This window comes from Gigantopelta aegis, chromosome 10, assembly GCF_016097555.1.
Source record: "Gigantopelta aegis isolate Gae_Host chromosome 10, Gae_host_genome, whole genome shotgun sequence".
NCBI classification, from domain to species: Eukaryota; Metazoa; Mollusca; class Gastropoda; order Neomphalida; family Peltospiridae; genus Gigantopelta; species Gigantopelta aegis.
The window spans coordinates 30023039-30046717 of record NC_054708.1 but is presented as its reverse complement, the minus strand read 5'-3'; the positions used below and the strand labels follow the sequence as shown (position 1 = coordinate 30046717).

The 23679-nt window shown below is 36.8% G+C and overlaps 1 protein-coding gene across 1 annotated transcript; it reads left to right on the top strand.

Moving 5' to 3' along the window:
• Window positions 1-26: 26 nt before the first annotated feature.
• On the top strand, window positions 27-22382 carry LOC121384545 (cell division cycle protein 23 homolog). Its single transcript, XM_041514978.1, has 14 exons — window positions 27-136; window positions 2711-2783; window positions 5288-5468; window positions 6827-6926; window positions 8259-8391; window positions 10516-10693; window positions 12258-12355; window positions 13554-13635; window positions 14351-14515; window positions 16411-16519; window positions 17428-17565; window positions 18491-18569; window positions 19509-19625; window positions 20777-22382. The coding sequence occupies exons 1-14, from the start codon at window positions 36-38 to the stop codon at window positions 20948-20950; spliced, it is 1728 nt and encodes a 575-aa protein (XP_041370912.1). The 5' UTR covers window positions 27-35; the 3' UTR covers window positions 20951-22382.
• Window positions 22383-23679: the final 1297 nt, after the last annotated feature.

Here is a 23679-nt window from a genome sequence, read left to right as displayed (position 1 = left end):
TTTATAGTCTGAAGGAGGAAAGTAGTTTATCGAAAATGGCGGACTTCAAAATGTTTGACCTAGCTAGAATGAAAACAGATCTGATTCGTATCTACAGAGAATGTACACAGCGCAGATTATTGCAAGGAGCAAAATGGTAACATTTATACTCAGTGTGTGCTAAAATATGGAACGAATGGTTTGATGTTATCATGCAAAAATCCACGATAATTATTCATTGTTGTGGTATCTCCGTACATGCCTTGTTTCCGTTTTGGACCATAAGCTTTACAACATACTGTGGTTTTGGTCGAAACGTATCCATATCAGGGCGCAATGTAGGACTTTCCTTTGGCACTGTCATGCATAAAGAACATGGCATGAGGCCTACCTGTACCCCCCTTTCAATGGTTAGGATAGGTTTACTTTTAGGTACAGGGTTAGTGTTAGTCTTTAGAGCCTTTGATATAGAGGGGTACGGGTCGATCTCTTTCCGCAAATTCCATAGCATCAAAAAAGGCATTTCCCGTGGGATGGATTATAGATGTGAGTGAAATTTCACTATGGCGATTAAAATTTATAAAACACTTGTCTATTGGCGCATATTAAGTCAATACTTTTCTTAATGTACAGGGCGAGTTGTTTTCTTCTATTAGTAAATTTAAAATGACAGGGAAAGTTTTGAAGGTTGTCATTGAAGATTTATTTTGTTAATGACCCAAGTATTTCAACTGGGGTTTAGTGAGTACAATAGGTTATACATTTTTGGTTAGTGTGTCCATTTGTTACACTATTTCAGTTGAGAAATGGTTGAAACATGGTGCCACAAGTTTTAAATACCAGCTTTTATAGAGTAATGTAACAATTTTCAGACGCAGAAATAACTACACTTTCTTTCTACGTCAGTTCAGACTGTAATATGTCAAAATTACCAAATGTTTGACATCCAATAGCTAATGATTAATAAATCACTGTGCTCTAGTTGTGTTGTTAAACAAAAACTTAATTTAATTGTCTATTGGTAAGTAGATTATTTTGTCAAACTTGGCTGTCATAATTTATATAACATTAATTTATACTACAATATCAATCAGATGACATGTACTGATGTTCAAAACTTAAGCATAAACTTTTGCATTTTGGATTGTGTTTGGAAATCACTCACAATGTCAGATAACCAAAGTTGTCCAAGTTAAATTCCAAATGGGATATTAAATTTGTAATTTTTTGTCAATTCAGTGATTTTAATTTTTTTTTTTTTTTTTTTTTTTCAATTAAATTTCAATGTCACTTCATAAAATTAGGGTAGGTCATGAAACAGAAAACACTCTTTTTTTCTTCTCTTTTTTTGTAAGGCCTGAACTCTGAACACACTTTAAACCAATCTATATTTTTTTTTAATGCTGTTTTTCACTAAATGTTTACAAACTATTTTCACTGGTTCCTGTAATGATGTTGTTGTTTAATGTGACACAGCGTAAAAAACAGTCTAGCAAGAGGTTAGCAACAAACTGGTGGCTAAACTTAACTCTACACCAGCTGTTCTCTGTAAATTATCACATGATCATATGATATTTTAATTAATGTTTTGTCCTGCAAAATTAGTGCTTTCCTTTCAAACAAAGTGTTCTATTATTATTCTATAAGATACAGAATGGAAAAATGTAGTGCTCAGTTTAGATGTATTTTACAATACATATATATATATGTATAATTACATTCATATTACCGTAATACTTGTTGCCTGGCAGGTACAATGTAACAATCTCAAGATGGCTCGTGATTTTTTGTCATTTATTAGTCAACTGTTCAAGTAAATATAAAGTCCTGCTTTGCACCCTGTTTGTCAGATTACGTACTTTAACCTTTTTCAGTGTTAGCCCACCGGGCTACCAGGTTACAAAATCTGGTATCCCTCGGTAAAAATTAGTATCCCCATAATTTTAATTTTAAAAATTTAAAACGCGAGAAAAAGCCCTAACCATTTTTATTTTTTTTAAACATGTGTTCAAGCATCTTGTTGATTGTGTAGTAACTGGATGTGCCCAAAAAATCTAGTACCTGGCAGACTACCATGTTTAGACATCTGGTAGGCCAAGTGAGAAATCGGTAACCAAAATATCCTGGGTTACCACTAAGGTCGAGCCCTGCTAATTAATTTCATCTAACTTCCACAGACAGGGTCTTCTGGTTTAGGATTAGGTTTTATTCAAGAATGTATCTAGTTCATATTTCATAATTAGTATCTCAAGTATTTTCTGTATCCAAATGAGTTTTAAGCCATGTACTTAATATAGTATGTTGGTGGATGCTGCATGGACAGATTGTAGATACATAGATCAGGGCTTCTAGAATTTGTATAAAATCCACTAGCCATGGGATTAGTGATTTTAAAACTTTACTAGCCACTATTAAGTATTCACTAGCACTACTTTACTTTAAGTTAATATAATTTTACTAAATAATAGTAATAATCCAATATGTTACCTAAAGAACTTAAAACACTAATGTGTGTGTGTGGGGGGGGGGGGGGGGGGGGGGGCAGGATACATGTATATTCATAGCCATGGGAGTGGGGCTACCATAATCTAGAAGCCCTGTAGACCTACATACATACATACATACATACATACATACATACGTATACACACACACACGTGTAGTCGTGTATGTATTATTAGCAGTACGGCTTCAAGTGTTTGTATTAGTGTTAATGTATTTTTACTTTTAGGGCAAGTGAGATGTTTTCGTGCCTTGATGTTGAAATTGATGTTCCAGCACTGCTGCAGGTATCAGAAAGTCAGGTACATATATAATACATACATGTGTATATCACTATACATTGTATATGTTCAGTTTTCTGGGTTATATTCTGATTAAAGGCAGAGCCATGTGACAGTTAACCTATCAGGCCCTAATTAATCTAGAATTCTCCCTTCCCAGAGTAATAAAGGTATACGTTTGATAAAAATAGGCAGACTGAACATTTATTGGTACATTTCATAACAATGTTAACATTTCGCTGTGTTCGGCTTTCAGTCGGGAAAAATTCTGAATTATACACACTGTTCTAATTGTAATGTTTCAATAAAAAATACCACTTCCGGTAATAAAATTTAAACAAACCACTTGTATGTTTCATTAAAAATGTGATATTATTAAGTGGTTAATAATGTGCCGTTATGTAACATTGTTAAAATGGAAGTGTTAATTAGTATTTTCTGGCATTATTGAAATGAATGTGGCCCGCGGATTAACAACGCTTGACTGATCATAGCAGGCGGCATGACAAATGTTGATGTGCAGTCTGGCGCCAAAGTAAAAACATGGTCTAACATACAATGACATGGTGCCAAGTTAGCTGTGGCATTAAACAAGTCCGAGTTTTGTCATTTGCTGTGTGATTTTGTTTTTGAAATCAAATTAGGTCCGAGTTTTGTCATTTGCTGTGTGATTTCGTTTTTGAAATCAAATTAGGTCCGAGTTTTGTCATTTGCTGTGTGATTTCGTTTTTGAAATCAAATTAGGTCAGAGTTTTGTCATTTGCTGTGTGATTTCGTTTTTGAAATCAAATTAGGTCCAAAGTAATGAAGAAAATGCTCATTCTGCCAGCAAGATTACTGCCTGACCTATACTCCATTGTTTTTTAAATTCGCAATTTGCTAATTTTATTTTAATTTGGCGAAATAATTTTATGTAATAATTGATATTTTGATACAAAATAACTGGGGTTTTCCAATTTTTGCAGCTTTAAAATGATTTGGCGAAATAATTTTATGTAATAATTGATATTTTGATACAAAATAACTGGGGTTTTCCAGTTTTTGCAGTTTTAACAGATAATTTGGCGAAATTTTCTGCTGACCCAGAGCTAGCCCCGAATCCTTCCCAGCAATGCACATTACTATAGTATGCCCTACAATCAGGGCTAAAGAAAGTACTCGCCCGCTCGCCAAATGCGAGTAAACATTCTTATGGACGATTTAAGGCAAATAGATCTATATATTCCGTTTGAAGTGCAGACACTGTATATTATAATATTGTTAATATAATAATAGTGTATACTTCTATAGACTGGCGGACTAGCTAGTAGAAATTCTGGCAGGCTTGTAAATTTTAGTTGGTTCTGGTCCAGTGGGCTAGATTAATATTTTCCATTCCTGCACCCCTGACAATCTATTAATTTCTGAACCAGTTACTTTTTAAATTGCACACAAAAATTATAGTGCTTTTTTGTTATTTCTAAAACACTTCTAGTTTTCTTTTTCTGTCAAATGAAACTGAAATTACTTTTAAAAAACAATGTTCATAAAGGCTGGGAACCAGAAGGACTATAGACTTCATGCAAATAACCAAACCAAATGTCTGAAAATACATGAATACATTATTTATTACATATATATACATTTAATTTGTCGCAGAAAATACTGTCCGTCCCAAATCTAGGTGGCATAATGGAGCTTTTGTTTCACCTAAAGTCTGTTCAAGTCACCAAATTATTAGCAGTAGTGATATTTTGAAGTCACCATAATATTTTGGAACTAATCTGATTTTAAAAACAAAATTACACAACATGCATATACATCAAGACAATCACTTTTTTTAGTGTCATACTCAACATACATCAAGACATCAACTTGTTTTAGTGTCATACTCAACATCATCAAGACATCAACTTTTTTTAGTGTCAAACTCAACATGCATCAAGACATCAACTTTTGTTAGTGTCATACTCAACATACATCAAGACATCAACTTGTTTTAGTGTCATACTCAACATCATCAAGACATCAACTTTTTTTAGTGTCAAACTCAACATGCATCAAGACATCAACTTTTGTTAGTGTCATACTCAACATACATCAAGACATCAACTTGTTTTAGTGTCATACTCAACATCATCAAGACATCAACTTGTTTTAGTGTCATACTCAACATGCATCAAGACATCAACTTGTTTTAGTGTCATACTCAACATCATCAAGACATCAACTTTTTTTAATGTCAAACTCAACATGCATCAAGACATCAACTTGTTTTAGTGTCATACTCAACATCATCAAGACATCAACTTTTTTTAGTGTCAAACTCAACATGCATCAAGACATCAACTTTTTTTAGTGTCATACATCAAGACATCAACTTGTTTTAGTGTCATACTCAACATCATCAAGACATCAACTTTTTTTAGTGTCATACTATCATACATGTAGATAACTCGACACCTTGTCAGCCCATTGATTTACCTTGATGCCAAACTAAACATTAATGCACGATTTAGTCATATTATGTAGCTTTCTATTTTCAGGATTTTTGGTGTGAGTTTGATAAATACTGTCTTGCCACATCCTACTTTGACCTGAAAGAGTACAGCCGGGCTGCCAACGTGGTGGAGAGCTGTTCCAGCCGGAAAGCTTATTTCATTCATGTCTATGCAAGATACCTCGCAGATGAAAAGTGCAAGCTTGACAATGCTTCTGATTCACTTGGTAATTTGAGCACGTCTTAAATAAATTTAAACTTTATAGAATTTTAAGCATATAACTGTTATTATCTTAAAACGTGGCCTGTCTTCAAGCTATACTAGTTAGACATACATGTATTTACAGTTTGGATAATTTTGCTTGAAAATGTGACCATATGATAAACATACGAGGCAGGGGTGCCAACTCCCCCTCCCCGTGCCGGAGCAAATCCTCAAATTTGTGCAAAAAAGACAGATATTTGACAAAATTAGCTGGCCTGAAACCTTTTCACCATGTATTTCCATCATTCTACCTACAATATCAGTTGTAATCCATGTAAAAATGTGTAATGAATTGTTTACAACCCTACATGTATATTGTATATAGCTGTCAAATGGCAGTAATACTAATATCAATAAGTGTTTAAATATCCAGATTCAGGCATTTTCGTTTAATTTGGACAATTTTTTTTTATGAAATCCACTAGCCATGTGATTAATTTTTTTTACTAGCCACGATCAAAAATTCAATGGCCCTACTTTACTTTAAGTTAATACAATTTTACTAAATAATAGTAACAATCTGATGTCACATAAAGAGGGTTGGGTGGCGGCAGGATATTCATATTTATAAACTTAACTGCAACATTTGACCAAGAATATTTCACTAGCTGTCGGGCATTGGCAATAGTAGTTATTTACTAGCCCAACATTGAATACCACTAGTCATGGGAGTGGGGGGGGGGGGGGGGGGGGGGGGGGGGGAGACTACCATAGTCCAGAAGCCCTGCACATGTAGTTTTCCAGATGTGTTTTTCACAATGCCTTGAGATATTGAGCGGAACTTTTGTGTATAGCTTTATCGTGTACTGTTATAGATCATGTTTGACTTCCATGTGATTTACCCATTTTTCACAGAGTTATGGCCCTTGAACTTGGGAGATACCAAAATTAGTTTTTCTGACTTTGTTTTCTCGCAATGCCTGAAGATATTGAGATGAAATTTTGTGTATAGCTTTATCATTTACTGTTACAGACCAAGTTTAACTTTCTTGGTGGTTTACCCGTTTGGGCCAGGCAGGGGACATGTATTGCTTTAACAGTACTGCTTAGTTTTTTTTTTAATCTTTCATAAAATGTATGTGCACATATTATTTTCATTAGAGATGTGCATTGTCGATACTAGTAGTTGCTTTGCAAAATTTGCATATTACAAATATACTTTAAAGTGTGTACATGTATTTGGAAGAAGAAAACATGTCGCAGTATTAATTCATTTTGCCGTAATTAAGATAATACAGGTATGTATATCATTATTAATTAAATTAGTGTTCATGTTTGCATGACAGATTTGCTCTGATTTTACCTTTTATTTTTATCTAGGGTCTACTGATCTTTTAGATAATGAAACCTTGAAGATATTGCGAAACGAACTCAGCAAAAAGAAAGCCAACAAAGAACTTGATGGATTTGGTCTTTATTTGTGAGTAAGGTTCTTGCTTATAGCAAGACCTGGGGTACGTTCAACCAGCCATTTCTTGTTAATGCTTGCTAGACTAGCTTTTATATACTAGTATTACTACACATTAAACTGAATGACCATTTAGGGAACCAGTCATAATAGTTCATCTGCAAATGTTTAGTGAAAAACAGCTGACTGAACATCTTAAAGCATGATTTTAGTCTCTTTTCAATACAGGGTGGGATTTAGCTCATTCGGTTGAGTGCTCACCTGAAGTGCTTGCGTCGCAAGATTGAACCACTTTAGTGGATCCATTCAACTAACTGGGTTTTTTCTCGTTCCAACCAGTGCACCACAACTGGACAAAGGCCGTGCTATATGCTTTTCAGTCTGTGGGAAAGTGCGTATAAAAGATCCCTTGCTGCATTAGGACAAATGTAGCGGGTTTCCTCTGATGACTACGTGTCATAATTACCAAATGTTTGACATCCAATAGCCGATGATTAATTAATGAATGCTCCAGTGGTGTCTTTAAACAAAACAAACTGTTCGACTATTCCTATAATTCAAACAAGGGAAAGTTATTCATATACCTACCTTTGTTTATCACCCAATATGTGGTTATATTTGTGTATGCTGCAGTGTCATTAAACACTCATTCCTTCAAGTGAGTAGCATCTAGCTTGGGGGTATAGTGCTCAGCTAACGTGGGTTGTCTTGCAGTATTGACCACACTCGTACATCAGAGGTTGTGGTATACATGTACATTGTTCTGTCATGGGAAAATGCGTATAACAGATCTCTTGTTGATTTTTCAGTAAACATAGTCTCTCTCGACCAAATAGCCGTAGTGTTAACGTTATTCCTTTCTTTTTTATTGATTCATACACTGATTTCATCATTTTAGGGTTATTCACAGAAAAGTAGACATAATACCAGGACTCGAACTTAAGAACTTGTTACTTATAATGGAAATTTTGTCAGGTTTTTGCCATTGGCAAAATGCTCACCTATGGCAGTTTTGAGCCTGCCTACAGCAATTTTTAAACCAGGAACTAAATGTTGTTTTAAAAAAAACACCTGAAATTGTCAATGGTTATTGACAGAAAAGTAGACTCAATAAAGAGTTTTGTCTCTTATTTTGTGATGTTATTCACAGACATGGACACCTGCATGTGTAATAAAGTGTTCTGTCTGTTAAATTTTGTGTATATTGACAGAAAAGTAGACTCAGTAGAGTTTTGTCTGTTATATTGTGATGTTATTCACAGACATGGACACCTACATGTGTATTTTGTGTTTATTCACAGAAAAGTTGACTCAATAAAGAGTTTTTGCCTGTGGTTATTGCAGATACGGAGTGATTCTCAGAAAACTGGACTTGGTCAAGGACGCCATGGGTGTGTTTGTGGAGGCAGTGAACAAGGAACCTCTTCACCGAGGGGCATGGCAGGAGCTGGCTCTACTGATTACTGACAGGGAGACGGTAAGTTGAAACCTCTTCACCGAGGGGCATGGCAGGAGCTGGCTCTACTGGTTACTGACCTGGAGACAGTAAGTTCGAACCTCTGCACCAAGGGGTGTGGCAGGAGCTGGTTACTGACAGGGAGATGGTAAGTGTGGCAGGAGCTGGTTACCGACAGGGAGATGGTAAGTTCGAACCTCTGCACCGAGGGGTGTGGCAGGAGCTGGTTACTGACAGGGAGATGGTAAGTTCGAACCTCTGCACCGAGGGGTGTGGCAGGAGCTGGTTACCGACAGGGAGATGGTAAGTTCGAACCTCTGCACCGAGGGGTGTGGCAGGAGCTGGCACTGCTGGTTACTGACCAGGAGATGGTCAGTTGAACCTTTTGGCAGAAGCTGGGCTGCTAACTCGGGAGATGGGGAACTGCACCAAATGTTGCAGGAGTTTTACCGACAAATGGTAAGTTCAATGCACCAACAGGAACGACAAAATGTAAGTTCAAAAACCGAGGGGTGTGGCAGGAGCTGGCGCTGCTGGTTACTTTTTCGAATCTTAATGGCATGGTTATGGTCAGTCACCTCTTACCGAGGGGTGTGGCAACTGCCAGGGAAAAAACTCGAGGGGTTTAATTTACCCAGGGAGAAAAATATGGTGTATCAGTCATTAAATAATTGCAAAAACATTATTTTCCAGCAAAATATCAATCATGATATGAAATTATTTTGCCAAATTAAAATAAAACAGACATTTGTGGAGTTGTAGGGCTAGTCCAAGATGGATTGAACAGTCATTGACTGTTACATTTTTGTGCTTTGATGCTCAAAACAATTACAGTGCTATTCAATCCTCTGCTGTCTGACCGGAAGGGACTATGGGTTTTATCTCCGTCTGTCTGTCCCACATATTTCTCATTCCAGCCAGTGCACCACAACTGATATATCAAAGGCTATGGTATGTGATATTCTGTCTGTGGGATAGTGCATATCAAGGATCCCTTGCTACTAATGGAACAAATATAGCGGGTTTTCTCTCTAAGACTATATGTCACAATTACCATATGTTTGATTACCAATAGCCAAAACTTACTAATCAATGTTCTCTAGTTGTGTCGTTAAACAAAACAAACAAACTGTCCCACATATAGTTCTCTTTTTAGTGGTAATAATTATACAGAGTGCCATGAATGGATGAAGACAATGCCGAATAAGTTGTCATTAAATTTAGTTTTTCCCACATTCTTCACAATTTGATTAATTTTTGCAGCTAGTCATTGCATTTTCCTAACCACTGGGCTTTTCAACATCATGACATTAAATAGGCAAATATTATGTGTGGAACAGCTTACTCTTCACTCATTTATCACAGATGAAGGTAAAAAAGAAACAAATATGTCAATCGCAGCTCAGAAAATGAGCCTTTAACATTAAAGTTATTGATAATGTTTTATATTTCAGCTATAGTATAAAGGTAGAAAGAGAAAAATGTCAGTTGTAGCTCAGAAAATGAACCTTATTTTTTTTTTTAATCAACTTCTTTGTGATGGTTTATTTTCCAGCTGCAGTCATTGCAGCTGACTAACCACTGGGCTATTCAGCATTCTGACATTAATGAGGCAAAGATTATGTGTGGAATAGCTTATTTTGCACTTCATTTATCACAGAAAATGAACTTTAATTTTTTATTTTTTTATTTTTACAAGTTCTTGATAATGGTTTATTTTCCAGCTGCAATCATTGAAGCTTCCTAACCATTGGGCTATTTAACATTCTGAAGTTAATTAGTCAAAGATTAAGTGTGGAATACATGCAGCTTATTTGCACTTATTAACCATAGAGGTAAAGAGAGAAACATTTGTCAATTGTAGCTCAGGAAATTAACCTTTAATAAAAAGAAATTGAACTTCTTCATTATGGTTTAGTTTTCAGCTACAGTCATTGCAGCTTCCTAACCACTGGGCTATTAAATATTCTCAAATAAATTAGTCAAAGATTATGTGTGGAATAGCTTATTTTTCACTGATTTATCACAGATAAAGGTAAAAAGAGAAATATGTCAATTGTAGCTCAGTAATGAACTTAAAAACCTTTTTTTTTTTTTTTTTTTTTTTTTTTTTACATGTTTTTGATAATGGTTTATATTTTCCAGTTGCAGTCACTGCAGCTCCCCGACCACTGGTCGAAACAGCTGTTCCTGGCGTACGTCTACCTGGAGCTCCAGCTTAACGAGGAGGCCCTCAAGATTTACCAGCAGTTCCTGGAGAACGGCTTCGCCAAGTGCAACTACATCGTGTCCCAGATCGCAGTGTGCTACCACAACAAGAAAGGTAACGGAAAGTTTATGTTAAAGTTTGTGTTTTGGTTAACAGTACAAGTGGAGCACATTGGTTTATTAATCATCCACTATTGGATGTCAAACATTTGCTGATTCTGACATATTGCAGGGCCACTAGAATTGTTATAAAAATCCACTAGCCATGGGATCAGTGATTTAAACAAATATACTAGCCATCATTAAAAATTCACTAGCCCTACTTGAAGTAAATACAATTTTACTAATAGGAGTAATCAGATACGTCACCTAGAGAAGGAGATTTAGGTGGGTGGGCAGGATATTCATATTTACTAATAGGAGTAATCAGATACGTCACCTAGAGAAGGAGATTTAGGTGGGTGGGCAGGATATTCATATTTACTAATAGGAGTAATCAGATACGTCACCTAGAGAAGGAGATTTAGGTGGGTGGGCAGGATATTCATATTTACTAATAGGAGTAATCAGATACGTCACCTAGAGAAGGAGATTTAGGTGGGTGGGCAGGATATTCATATTTACAAAATAGACTTAAATACAGCATTTGACAAGTTTATTTTTTTCACTAGCCATCAGACATGGCAGTTTTTTACACTAGCCATCGGGCATGGCGATAGTAGTTATTTACTAGCCCAGCAGTGAATATCACTAGCCATAGCAGTGGGGCTACCATAATCTAGAAGCCCTGCATATTGTAGACCTTCTACATTTTTTCCATTAGTAGCAAGGGATCTTTTATGTGCACTTCCTGAAGGGCAGGAAAGCACATATCACAGCCTTGTGGTACACTGGTTGGGCGGGGAAAAAACTAATTAGAAAATGGGTATACTGGGGTAATTGAACCATATGACAAACACTTCAGGCGAGCGGGTGTACGACCATCAGTTGTCTGCAATTATGGTACCAGTCGAGAAAGAAACACGCTGATACAGAATCCACGGTTATTTTCAAATAGTACATCAATCTTTACTTTTTCAAATTAAAATAAAATTTGCCTCTTATTTTTAAAATTTACAATCACTAAGGCATATTTTTTTATTATTGAAAATTATTATTGAAATCATACTTTACTTTACTTCCGTACATTCGAAGAGTGTTTGGTCAACATGGTGTTTTTAATATCACAAAATTCATTTCTCATATTTTAAAAACGCACGTGCATCAGAGAAGTAACAGCTATGGAGTCTAGTTTTAGTCTATTTTTAGAGGATATTTCACCATTTCAAAGTCACAGACTCATGTTCCTCGAAGCGATCTTAGCCCTAACTTAAGGCTAAGATTACCGTAAACGCATAGCTACCCTATGCACTTAACTTGATCTTAGGGCTAAGATCACTTCGTGGAACGGGGCCCAGGTTTGTAGATTAACTAAACTTGGTGTTAATTTTCACAATTGAAACTAGGGTCTGTCCCTTTTAATATGACAAGTGACAGAGCTGGGCCTGATACAGTGTCCATTTTCTAGGACGATGTGGCTTTGGAGTATACATGTTGGTCATTACTGTTGTTGAGTAGCCAGTGAGGTATCTTGAAATTTTAATATCCTCTAAATTTGTGATATGGTTGTGTGATTTCAGAAATGGACCAGGCAGTTACAGCTTTCTCTGAACTACAGAAGATGGATCCTTACCGGGTGGAAAACATGGACATATTTTCCAATCTCCTGTATGTTAAGGTAAATTTGGTTAATAACCTGAGATGGAGAAACTAGGTTATTCAAAGTTCGAATGGGTCGTGAAAAGTATAAAAAGTTGTGGAATTTGTAGTGTGGGGTTTTTGGGTTTTTTTTCTAGGCCTGAAATTGTGAGTTGGGTCATGGAAAGTTATAGAAACTGAAAATTGATTGGTAATTCTTTTCCATTTAAAATAACAGGGCGAGATCGGCATTATATTTTTAAATCACAATGATGTTTGCAGAAGCATTCTGTGATATCATATAGGGTACTGGCATGTTTTTGTTTATTGTTATTATTATTTGGATGTTTTATTTTTTTCTCATACATATGCACACATTTATTCTTCATTCTTTATTCTATGTATTACGTATGAAAATATTTACAATGTGCAAAGAAGATACAAACAAAAATAACATTCTGATTCATTCTGTACCATAATGCAAAATCTGATTGGCTAATCAAATCCATTTGCGACAGTAAAATCAGTATTAACATGTTGGAAATTGTGGGGATTTCCCAAGAGCCTATTTATGTATCTATACACTACTTCTCGTTAGATAGACTTACTTACTTTTAAAATTTCACCATTGAAATCTTTTCGAAGCAAAATTATTTTTGATGCAGTCATTATTTCTTGTTGCTATCTGTGTGATCCTTTATTTCTTTCCATCAGTATATATATTTATTAATTGTTAAGATTTTTTTTACCGGTCTCAGTGGCGTCGTGGTTAGGCCATCAGTCTACAGGCTGGTAGGTACTGGGTTCGGATCCCAGTCGAGGCATGGGATTTTTAATCCAGATACCGACTCCAAACCCTGAGTGAGTGCTCCGCAAGGCTCAGTGGGTAGGTGTAAACCACTTGCACCGACCAGTGATCCATAACTGGTTCAGCAAAGGCCATGGTTTGTGCTATCCTGCCTGTGGGAAGCGCAAATAAAAGATCCCTTGCTGCTAATCGGAAAGAGTAGCCCCATGTAGTGGCGACAGTGGGTTTCCTCTCAAAATCTGTATGGTCCTTAACCATATGTCTGACGCCATATAACCGTAAATAAAATGTTTTAAGTGTGTCATTAAATAAAATATTTCTTTGTTAAGATTTTAGTGTGCTCCAAAAACACTGGTATGTCAGTTTTATATAATATTATGCAATATTTAATTAACAGGTTTACATGGGTTCTTTTTATTTGTTATGCCAGGAAATGCGAGCAGATCTTGCGCGGTTGGCTCACCAGTGTTGTGATATAGACAAGTACAGGGTAGAGACGTGCTGTGTTATAGGTGAGTTATTCCTTCTCCGTGTGCATTCAATAATGAAAATAACTTGAGGGTACATAATAAAAACAAAACAGACCATACGTGTGCATACTTGGGTGGTTATGGGCTTAAAATGTTTTAAAATGGGTAACTACATTTCATGCGCTTTGAGAAATTTTAAACAGCAGTTGATTCATTGATTGAAAACATATTTTATTGTACAAAGAACAAAATAATTAGGCACAAGTTTGACAACTTACGAGGCCCTCTTCTGAATGCAGTTCTCTTATTATCATCTATCAAAAAAAAAATTCTTAGATTTTAGGATACATAATTCACTAGTCATGGGATCAGTGGTGTTAAACATTTATTAGCCATGATTAAAAATTAACTAGCCCTACTTGAAATAAATACAATTTTACTAATAGTAATAATCAGATAGGTCTCCTAAAGAGGGAGATAGAGCTTAAAACCCATTAGATAGGGAGTGGGAAGAGGGGACAGGATATTTATATTTACATTTACAAAATAATGCAGCATTTGACATGGGTTTTTTCCACTAGCCGTCAGACTAGTTATAGTAATTATTTACTAGCCCAACACTGAATATCACTAGCCATGGGAGTGGGGCTACCATAATCTAGAAGTCCTGCATAATTGTACCCTTCATACCCTCTGGCAGAAACCCTGCTAATAAATAAGTAACTATCAGTTGGTGTTTATGTACTATCAATTGCAGGTAACTACTACTCATTGCGGTCACAACACGAGAAGGCAGTTTTGTACTTCCAGCGTGCCCTGAAGCTGAATCCACACTATCTGTCGGCACGGACTCTGATTGGCCACGAGTTCATGGAGATGAAGAACATATCTGCAGCGATACAGGCTTACAGACTGGCTATTGGTGAGTTAATATTAGACACGGTTTAAGCCACGATACAGGCTTACAGACTGTCTATTGGTGGATTAATATTAGACACATGGTTTAAGCTGCGATACAGGCTTACAGACTGGCTATTGGTGGGTTAATATTAGACACACGGTTTAAGCCGCGATACAGTCTTACAGACTGGCTATTGATGGGTTAATATTAGACACGGTTTAAGCCGCGATACAGGCTTACAGACTGGCTATTGGTGGGTTAATATTAGACACACGGTTTAAGCTGCAATACAGACTTACAGACTGGCTATTGGTGGGTTAATATTAGACATATAGTTTAAGGTGCGATACAAGCTTACAGACTAATTATTGGTGGGTTAATATTAGACATATGGTTTACGCCACGATACAGGCTTACAGACTGGCTATTGGTGGGTTAATATTAGACACGGTTTAAGCCGCGATACAGGCTTACAGACTGGCTATTGGTGGGTTAATATTAGACACAGTTTAAGCCGCGATACAGGCTTACAGACTGGCTATTGATGGGTTAATATTAGACACGGTTTAAGCCGCGATACAGGCTTACAGACTGGCTATTGGTGGGTTAATATTAGACACACGGTTTAAGCTGCAATACAGACTTACAGACTGGATATTGGTGGGTTAATATTAGACATATAGTTTAAGGTGCGATACAGGCTTACAGACTAGTTATTGGTGGGTTAATATTGTACACTTGCTGTAAAGTCCTTGTTTGTGAAATCACCAAAGGTAAATTCAAGTTGACTTCATGGCCATTTGGGGCAGGATTTAGCCCATTGATAAAGCGCTTGCCTGATGCGCGGTTGGTCTAGAACAATCCCTATCGGTGGACCCATTGGTCTATTTCTCGTTCCAGCCAGTGCACCAAGACTGGTACATCAAAGGCCATGGTATGTGCTACCCTCTCAGTGAGATGGTGCATATAAAATATCCCTTGCTACTAATGGAAATATGAGGCAGGTTTCCTCTCTAAGACTATATGTCACAATCACCAAATGTTTGACATCCATTAGCCAATAATTAATAAATCAATGTGCTCTAGTGGTGTTGTTAAACAAAACAAACTTTTTTCATGGCCATTTACCCATTTTGTTTTACAGAGTTATGGCTCCTGATTTTTTTTTGATTTTTTTCCCCAGTGCCCTCTTTCCTTTCTCTCCTTTGAATTCCATCTCATTTCTTCCCGATCTGGCAACTCCTCCTATCTTTCAACTTCTTTCGCTGTCCACCTCCACATCCCAGTCCTTGTCTCTCCAACCGCAACAGGTGCTTGTCTCTTGTGGCTATCTGTGCCACACACCTGTTCCCCATCAGCTTTTAGCTGTGGGCTTAGTCTGACCACTTCGGGGAGTGTTCAGTAGTTACTTCTGGCATTGTTAAGAGGCACTTGTAACCACCTACTATGCACCCCTACTACCGGCGGTCGTTAGTTAGTGCCGTGGGTCAGACCAGCTTTATTAGTGGCAGAGGATGAGGATGCCAGGTGGGTGCAGGGATATACACAGAGACTGCACCCGTGGAGGAAGTTGAGACAGGTAGGCGATGGTGTGGACAGCTCAGAAGACAGAGTCGGAGGAAATTGACAGAAAGGGTCGAAACAGATTGAAATCGTGGGAGAAATTGGAAAGTTTTTTATATTAAGATAATGAGAATGATAGGCAGAGGGTAATAGATGAGAAAGATGAATGAATGTGTGAGCCAGCTTTGACGGGATTTGAACCACTGTCGTCAGCTTGATTGTCCAGCAGCTTATCCACTAGACCACGGAGCTCACTATGGCTCCTGAATTTAGGAGATAATAAAATGTGTTGGGCCTGGTAGGCGACATGTATTGCTTTTTCAGCAGTACTTTCAGAATGCTTGTTATTTCAGAGGTGAACAAACGTGATTATAGAGCGTGGTATGGACTGGGACAAACGTACGAGATATTAAAAATGCCATCCTACTCTCTCTACTACTTCAGACAGGCGCAACAGCTGAGGTATGTTCCTGTTCGGTATTCTGCTGTCTGACTAGATGTAATAAAATACACTACATTGTTTATAGCAGTTTGACAAATTGGTTGGAAAATTAGTCGCCAAATGCCATGTTTTAGCTAGAAAAACTATTAAAACTAAAAGGCTTAAATTATGATATGCTAATTCTTGAAGTCACGTGTGTAATATATGGTTCTTAATTATTCTAACTTCCTTTCTGTTTCTGTTTAGCTTGTCCGATTAAATATAATTTCAAACATGCAGTCCTTGTCTTGGAAGTTTTAGGAGAGTGGCAAATTGATCACCTTGCAATAAATGTTAAAATAAATTTAATTTAAAGCTTCTTGTGATTGCTCGCCTAGCACCATTTCAGGAGAGTGATCCTCAGCTCGCCTTGATTTTGTTCATGGTGCAGGGCTGTAGCTGGGGGGTGGGGGGGGGAGCAGTAGCTGCCCCACCCCCCTCCCCGGAAAAAATTATAGAAACTTAAAGAAATTTCTCTTCTTAACCGTTTAAGGAGTTTTAGACTATTAACTAGTCAGTTGCCCACCCACTCCCAAACAAAAACTCCTAGCTATGGCTCTGATATGTCAATGGAAACATAGTTCAGTAACATTTTAATATTTATACAAGTTTTCATGGATGTGAATGTTTTATAAGTTTTATGGCTCTCACTTGTGTTAATGTAATTACTTCTTGTTAAAAATTATATCTAATTATTGTACAATGATTCAAGACGTCCCATCCTTGATGCTGCCAAATAGATTTTAAGGGATACTGCACTTGAGAATTTTATTGTTTTTGTTTCACTAATATTCAATTTAATTTTGCTACGCATTTCATGGCGATTTTCACCAAATTTCCAACTCAGTTTGAAAGAATAATTAAATGGGTATATTTTTCTTATTTTCAGGCCAAATGACTCCAGGATGCTTGTGGCTCTTGGAGATTGCTATGCAAATCTCGAAAGACTGCAAGAGGCAAAGAAATGTTTCTGGAAGGCACATTCCATTGGTGATGTGGAAGGGATGGCCTTAATAAAACTAGCCACGTAAGTGTAGGACTGTGTTTATTGAGAACATGTCTAGTAACTGGAAAGAGTTGATAATGTTTTAACCAATCTTGTATGTTTTATTTCCTTTCTACTTAGCCTGACCTCATACAAAGGCATATTTCCCCTATGTTAGTAGACTGGTCCGAACATCCCAACAGCCAATGGGATGGCTTAAAATCATACAATGAGTCCTCTGCTTCTTGTTCCGGTCATATGATTGAAGTTTCCTTCTTTTCCCATAGTGGCATCAAATGAAGAAATGGAGAGGCCCATTTGAAGATTTTATGTAATGTTGTTATGTAATCTATTGTATAGCTGATCTTCATCAACCTCCCTCCTATAATCCCTCCCTCCCTCTTTCTCTCTATTTCTTCTCTCTCTCTCCCTCTCTCTCTCTCTCTCTCTCTCTCTCTCTCTCTCTCTCTCTCTCTCTCTCTCTCTCTCCCTCCCTCTTCGACTCTGTCTCCTTCCCCCCCCTCTCTCTCTCTCTCTCTCTCTCTCTCTCTCTCTCTCTCTCTCTCTCTCTCTTTCTCTTCTCTCTTACTCTCTCTCTCTCTTTTCTCTGTCCATCTTTCTCTGTCTCTCTCACACTCTCTGTCTCTCTCTCTCTGTATGTCTGTCTCTCTTCTCTCTCTCTCTCTCTCTCTCTCTCTCTCTCTCTCTCTCTCTCTCTCTCTCTCTCTCTCTCTCTCTCTCTCTCTCTCTCTCTCTCTCTCTCTCTCTCTCTCTCTCTCTCTCTCTCTCTCTCTTTTATCTTTTTGCTTAACCTGTTAAACCATCTGCATGATGTCCTAAATTTAATGTGCGAAAATTAAAAATAGGTTATGCAAGATTAAACTTTGGACAAATGAATGTATAATTTTTGCAATTTTCTGAAATCTAAAATGTGCTAAATTATTGTTAAATATTCATTTCCTTTCAGCTTGTATGAAAAGCTTCAAGAGGATGAGCAAGCAGCTTTTGCGTACACAGATTATATAACTGAGATGGAACGACAGGGAGTAAGTTTACACATTATACTCTGCGTACTGTCATACCAACTCCTTATAATATGAATACAGTGTTCATTGTTCTGTACGGCAACACAATATATCTTGCCAACAAGATAAGGGATCATAATTGTCAAATACGCTCTTCAATGAATACCGGTATGTAATGAAAATTTTGGCGAAATTAAATTTCCCTTCAAATTTGATGAATGGTCATTTGTACCATGTGAATGTCATTATTTTGCTGAATAGGTGAATTTATCATCCATTAAAGGCTTTTGTAGGAGATATTGCATGCACTTTTGTTATGTCACTGTGTATGTTTCATTGCTAAACCTGTCATTAGTGATGTCACGTCACTGTTGTTCTGCTAGTTAACGAGTCTACCGCTGCCAAATATAGTGACATTCATCCCACAATACTGATATTGTTTACAATTGTAGCAAATGAAAAGAATGCTATTGGATGATAAAAAGAATACCCCCTCATGTCTTGTAATATCATAATTTATCAACTCATGCTGATAAATTATGATATCACAAGACCCAAGAGGAGTATCCTCTATATAGTAGACAAGAATTACTGGAATGTTAGAGGCATTCAACATCAATTTAAGATGTTCAGTCAATTCCCAGCATGAAAAGAGTCCAAAAGCTCCAGTTTCATTTTATTGGTCATATACCTTATTCCAATATATTTTATTAGAGTTGTCTCCCTTTTTAAGAGCAGTATATTTAGGGGTTTTTTAAACTGTACAGCAAAAAATTAAAAATTAACAAGTGCATTTTATTTCCTTTTTTATTTGTATAGATAAAATAAGATTTAAAAAAGTTAATAGTATTTAAAAAAATATATCCTTAATTTTAGTTTTTGGTGCAGCTTACTTACATGTATGCCTATTTATCAACGTATCTCCAGAGGTGGGTGACATTCATTTGGCTTGTTTTTCAGGGTGAGAATGTCAAGGAACAGAGTCGAGCGTACAAGTATTTAGCTCACTTCTACCTCAAGAGAAGAATGCTTGACGATGCGTATACAGCTGCTCAGAAGTGTTACGAATTTACAGAGGTTGGTCATTGTTAAAACTCTGTCGATTTATACCGTCTCAAATTCAAGTTGTGATTTGTCTTATGAGTCTGTCCTTGCTGTAAACACTTATTGAATGCTTGGCCTAGCTACTGCTTCTGACATGGGAAGAGGTTGTTTTGTAAAACAGGACCCATATTCACAAAACATCGTAAGCCTAGTTTTACACGTAAACGTAAATGTACAACTGAAGGGCTATTCACGAAACAACGTAAACATAAGTTACGTGTAAAGTTGGACGTAAACATAACTGTGCCTCCGGTTACAACTAACGCTGCACGTAAGTTGTGTAGCCTACATATAATAAATCGAGCACGATCACCGTTATTTACTATTATTTACAGAAACTGGCAGCATTTCCAATAATTGAATCAGTTTGCGATGGCGAACACCCACGGATTGAACATATTTTTGTTGGTGATCAAAAGGATGTTTTCAACTTGGCCAATTTCTCCTGAGTTATCTTTTCCTTTTTAAGAATGTCCTAAAGTTCGTACCAAAACGTGGATCCTCACCAATACCAAAATGCCATGGTTCACCGTTTGCGATGTTATTGTTAGCAGACAACAAATGAAATTGTATTTTGCGCATTTGTTATTTACCTAGTAGCCATCGTTTCTAATGGGGTTTTTTTAATTTCTCCGGTGAGAGTGTTAGATTTACGTTCAACTAAGTTACATTTACATTTACGACCGTCTTTGAGAATAAGGTGCTTCTTGCACTTAAACGTAAATCTACGGCAGACGTAAGTGCTAGTTGTAGACGTAAATTTACACCTTTTTGTGAATATGAGTCCAGATTTAGAACCTGCAGCCTTATAGTTTAATTTGTTTTATTTCAGACAAGGGAAGAGGTGATGTCATTGGTAGAACACTTTCAGAATCTGCGGCCTTATTTTATTTCAGAAGAGGGAAGAGTCAAAATCATTGCTCAAACAGATTCAGAACCAATGGCCTGACAGTTTAATTTATTTTCTTCCAGACGAGGGAAAAGGTAACGGCATTGCTGAAACAGATGCAGAACCTTATGATTGATAGTTTAATTTCTTCTATTTCAGACCAGGGAAGAAGCGAAGTTGTTGCTCAAACAGATTCAGAACCTGTCACCTGACAGTTTAATTTCTTCTATTACAGACCAGGGAAGAGGCGAAAGCATTGCTCAAACAGATTCAGAACCTGCGGTCCCAGCTGGACGAACCTAAACTGGACGATAGTTACGACTCTCTAATGATGGAGAGACTTCGTGGACCAGAACACACACCACTGGGAAGAATCTCCCCCATGAACCTGAGATTCACCCCGGATTAGCTACAACTGTGTAGTTAGAGAGGCTGTCCTGAGTTTACTGACATTCTTAACATGTTTCTGACTAACGTAGCCTTTTTAATAACAAACATTACATATTAGATACAGTTTCTTATTCAGAATATCAAGTGTCTAACTTTTTAGTAGCTCTAACTTAATTTTGTAAAAAAAAATAATCCTAAAATGTTTTTTTCTTCTTCCATATCAATTTTTTTGGAGATAACATCAATTTTTGGCTACTACAAACATTAGGCCAATCAGAAACATCTTGTATATGTTACAGTCAATGTCTAGAATGAGGCAGTTTGTAAAATGTCTGAAAATTTCAGGCATTTTATTAATTGCCTGATTCACTCAGTCAATTTACAAAGTGCCTGAAATTTTCAGGCATTTTACAAACTGCCTGGAAAATGAGCCCCTTTATTCAACAGATTGACTGAAATGAGTAAGAGTAAAGAAAATGCAGATAATGTATATTTTTAATGATTTATTTTGACAGAATGAAAGGCAATAAAGACAAAATATCTTGTTACTATGGTTAAAAGATAAAGACACAGATATTGTAAATATCTGATGTGTAAAAAAAATTGTCATCAAGAGAGATCTAATAGTCAAAAACATGTTGCAATGGCACTAAAGTCATGACAGTCTCTTTAAACTCAACATTGGATTACTGTCCATTCCATACCAGTGATCTACAACTGGTATAGCAAACACTGTGGTATGTGCACAACTGGTATAGCAAACACTGTGGTATGTGCACAACTGGTATAGCAAACACTGTGGTATGTGCACAACTGGTATAGCAAACACTGGTATATGCACAACTGGTATAGCAAATGCTGTGGTATGTGCACAACTGGTATAGCAAATGCTGTGGTATGTGTACAACTGGTATAGCAAACACTGGTATGTGCACAACTGGTATAGCAAATGCTGTGGTATGTGCACAACTGGTATAGCAAATGTTGTGGTATGTGCACAACTGGTATAGCAAACGCTGTGTTATGTGCTGCCTGTAAGGTGCCCACCACCCCACCCCCCTCCTAAATTTTGTGACAGTTATAATTTTATTATATATTAATTTTTATTTTTTTACGATCCCTCGGACCTCCCCCAAAGATCCATTGGCATTCCGTCTCCTGTCATTGGGGCCCCCCTAAATGGATTTTCTGGATCTGCCACTGGTTTAATCTTTTAGTATGTTCAATCAGAATGAACAGCAGACCTAGATGTAAAACAAAATTGAGGAGAGTGATTAATGTCTCCTTTTAATGATGATTCACGTGATAAGGTGAGCAGAAAATTACTCTCCTTGAACTAGCATCAGGAGAGTAAATGGGAGCAAGAGTGATAGCTCGCCTTAAATGGCGATTCGTTATTAGTTTTTAATGAACTAGTCCACGATATATTGAATAAACAGTATGGAAAGTGGGATACTTGTACTTCATTTATTTAAGTGGTATTCAATTGTTAATGAGTCACATCCATCATATGTTGAATGAATCTTGTTTATTTCTGTTCGTGGGTATTCATTTATTGAAACCGGCCTCAGTGGCATCGTGGTTAGGCCATCGGTCTACAGGCTGGTAAGTACTGGGTTCGGATCCCAGTCGAGGCATGGGATTTTTAATCCAGATACCGACTCCAAACCCTGAGTGAGTGATCCACAAGGCTCAATGGGTAGGTGTAAACCACTTGCACTGACCAGTGATCCATAACTGGTTCATCAAAGGCCATGGTTTGTGCTATCCTGCCTGTGGGAAACGCAAATAAAAGATCCTTTGCTGCTAATTGGAAAGAGTTGCCCATGTAGTGGCGACAGCGGGTTTCCTCTCAAACTCTGTGGTCCTTAACCATATGTCTGACGCCATATAACTGTAAATAAAAATGTGTTGAGTGCGTCGTTAAATAACACATTTCTTTCTTTGTTTCATTTATTGAAAAACAACAATCCATGATTTGTTGAATGAACAGTGTGAAAGGTGGAATGCTAGGATTTCATTTATTTTAGTGGTATTCGATTATGAATGAGTCACAATCTATGTATTGAATGAAACTTGTTCATTTCTGTTGGTGTGTATTCATTTATTAAAGAACAATCCATGATTTGTTGAATGAACCGTATCAAAGATTGAATACTTGTATTTCATTTATTTTAGTGGTATTCAATTATGAATGAGTCACAATCCATGATGTGTTGAATGAACCTTGTTCATTTCTGTTGGTGTGTATTTATATTTATTAAAGAATACTCGATGATTTGTTGAATAAACAGTATGAACGGTGGAATACTAAGACTTCATTTATTTTGGTTGTATTCATTTATTATCGATCATAATCCACAATAATTTGAATAAACATAATTGAAGGTTTAATAGTAGTACTTCATTTTCAGGATTTGGAAATTTGGATGTTCACTGATAATTTGTGAAGATCTGGTAACTTTGTATTTGTATTAATATGCTGTTAATAATGTGAAAGCGACCCAGGTTGCTTTCTGATCAGCAGTGAATTAATTAAAGTTCAAGAAAGTCATTTGATTTCAATTTCAACTTATTTTCATGCTTATATCCAATAACGTTTCAAGCACGCTGTCCTGGACTCGCACACCTCGGTTCTCTGAGCTGTCTGTCCAGGACAGTGGGTTAGTTGTTAATTGTTAGTGGTTAGTGAGAGAGAAGAGGGTGTATTGGTCTTACACCTACTCATTGGGTCGTTAAAATTCGCTC

Bases quoted from the DNA above. Each gene is read 5' to 3' on its own strand.
- LOC121384545 (XM_041514978.1), top strand. From the start codon at position 36: ATGGCGGACTTCAAAATGTTTGACCTAGCTAGAATGAAAACAGATCTG. The intron at 13,636-14,350 runs GTGAGTTATTCC...TATCAATTGCAG, and splicing joins AGAGACGTGCTGTGTTATAG to GTAACTACTACTCATTGCGG. The intron at 14,516-16,410 runs GTGAGTTAATAT...TTGTTATTTCAG, and splicing joins GGCTTACAGACTGGCTATTG to AGGTGAACAAACGTGATTAT.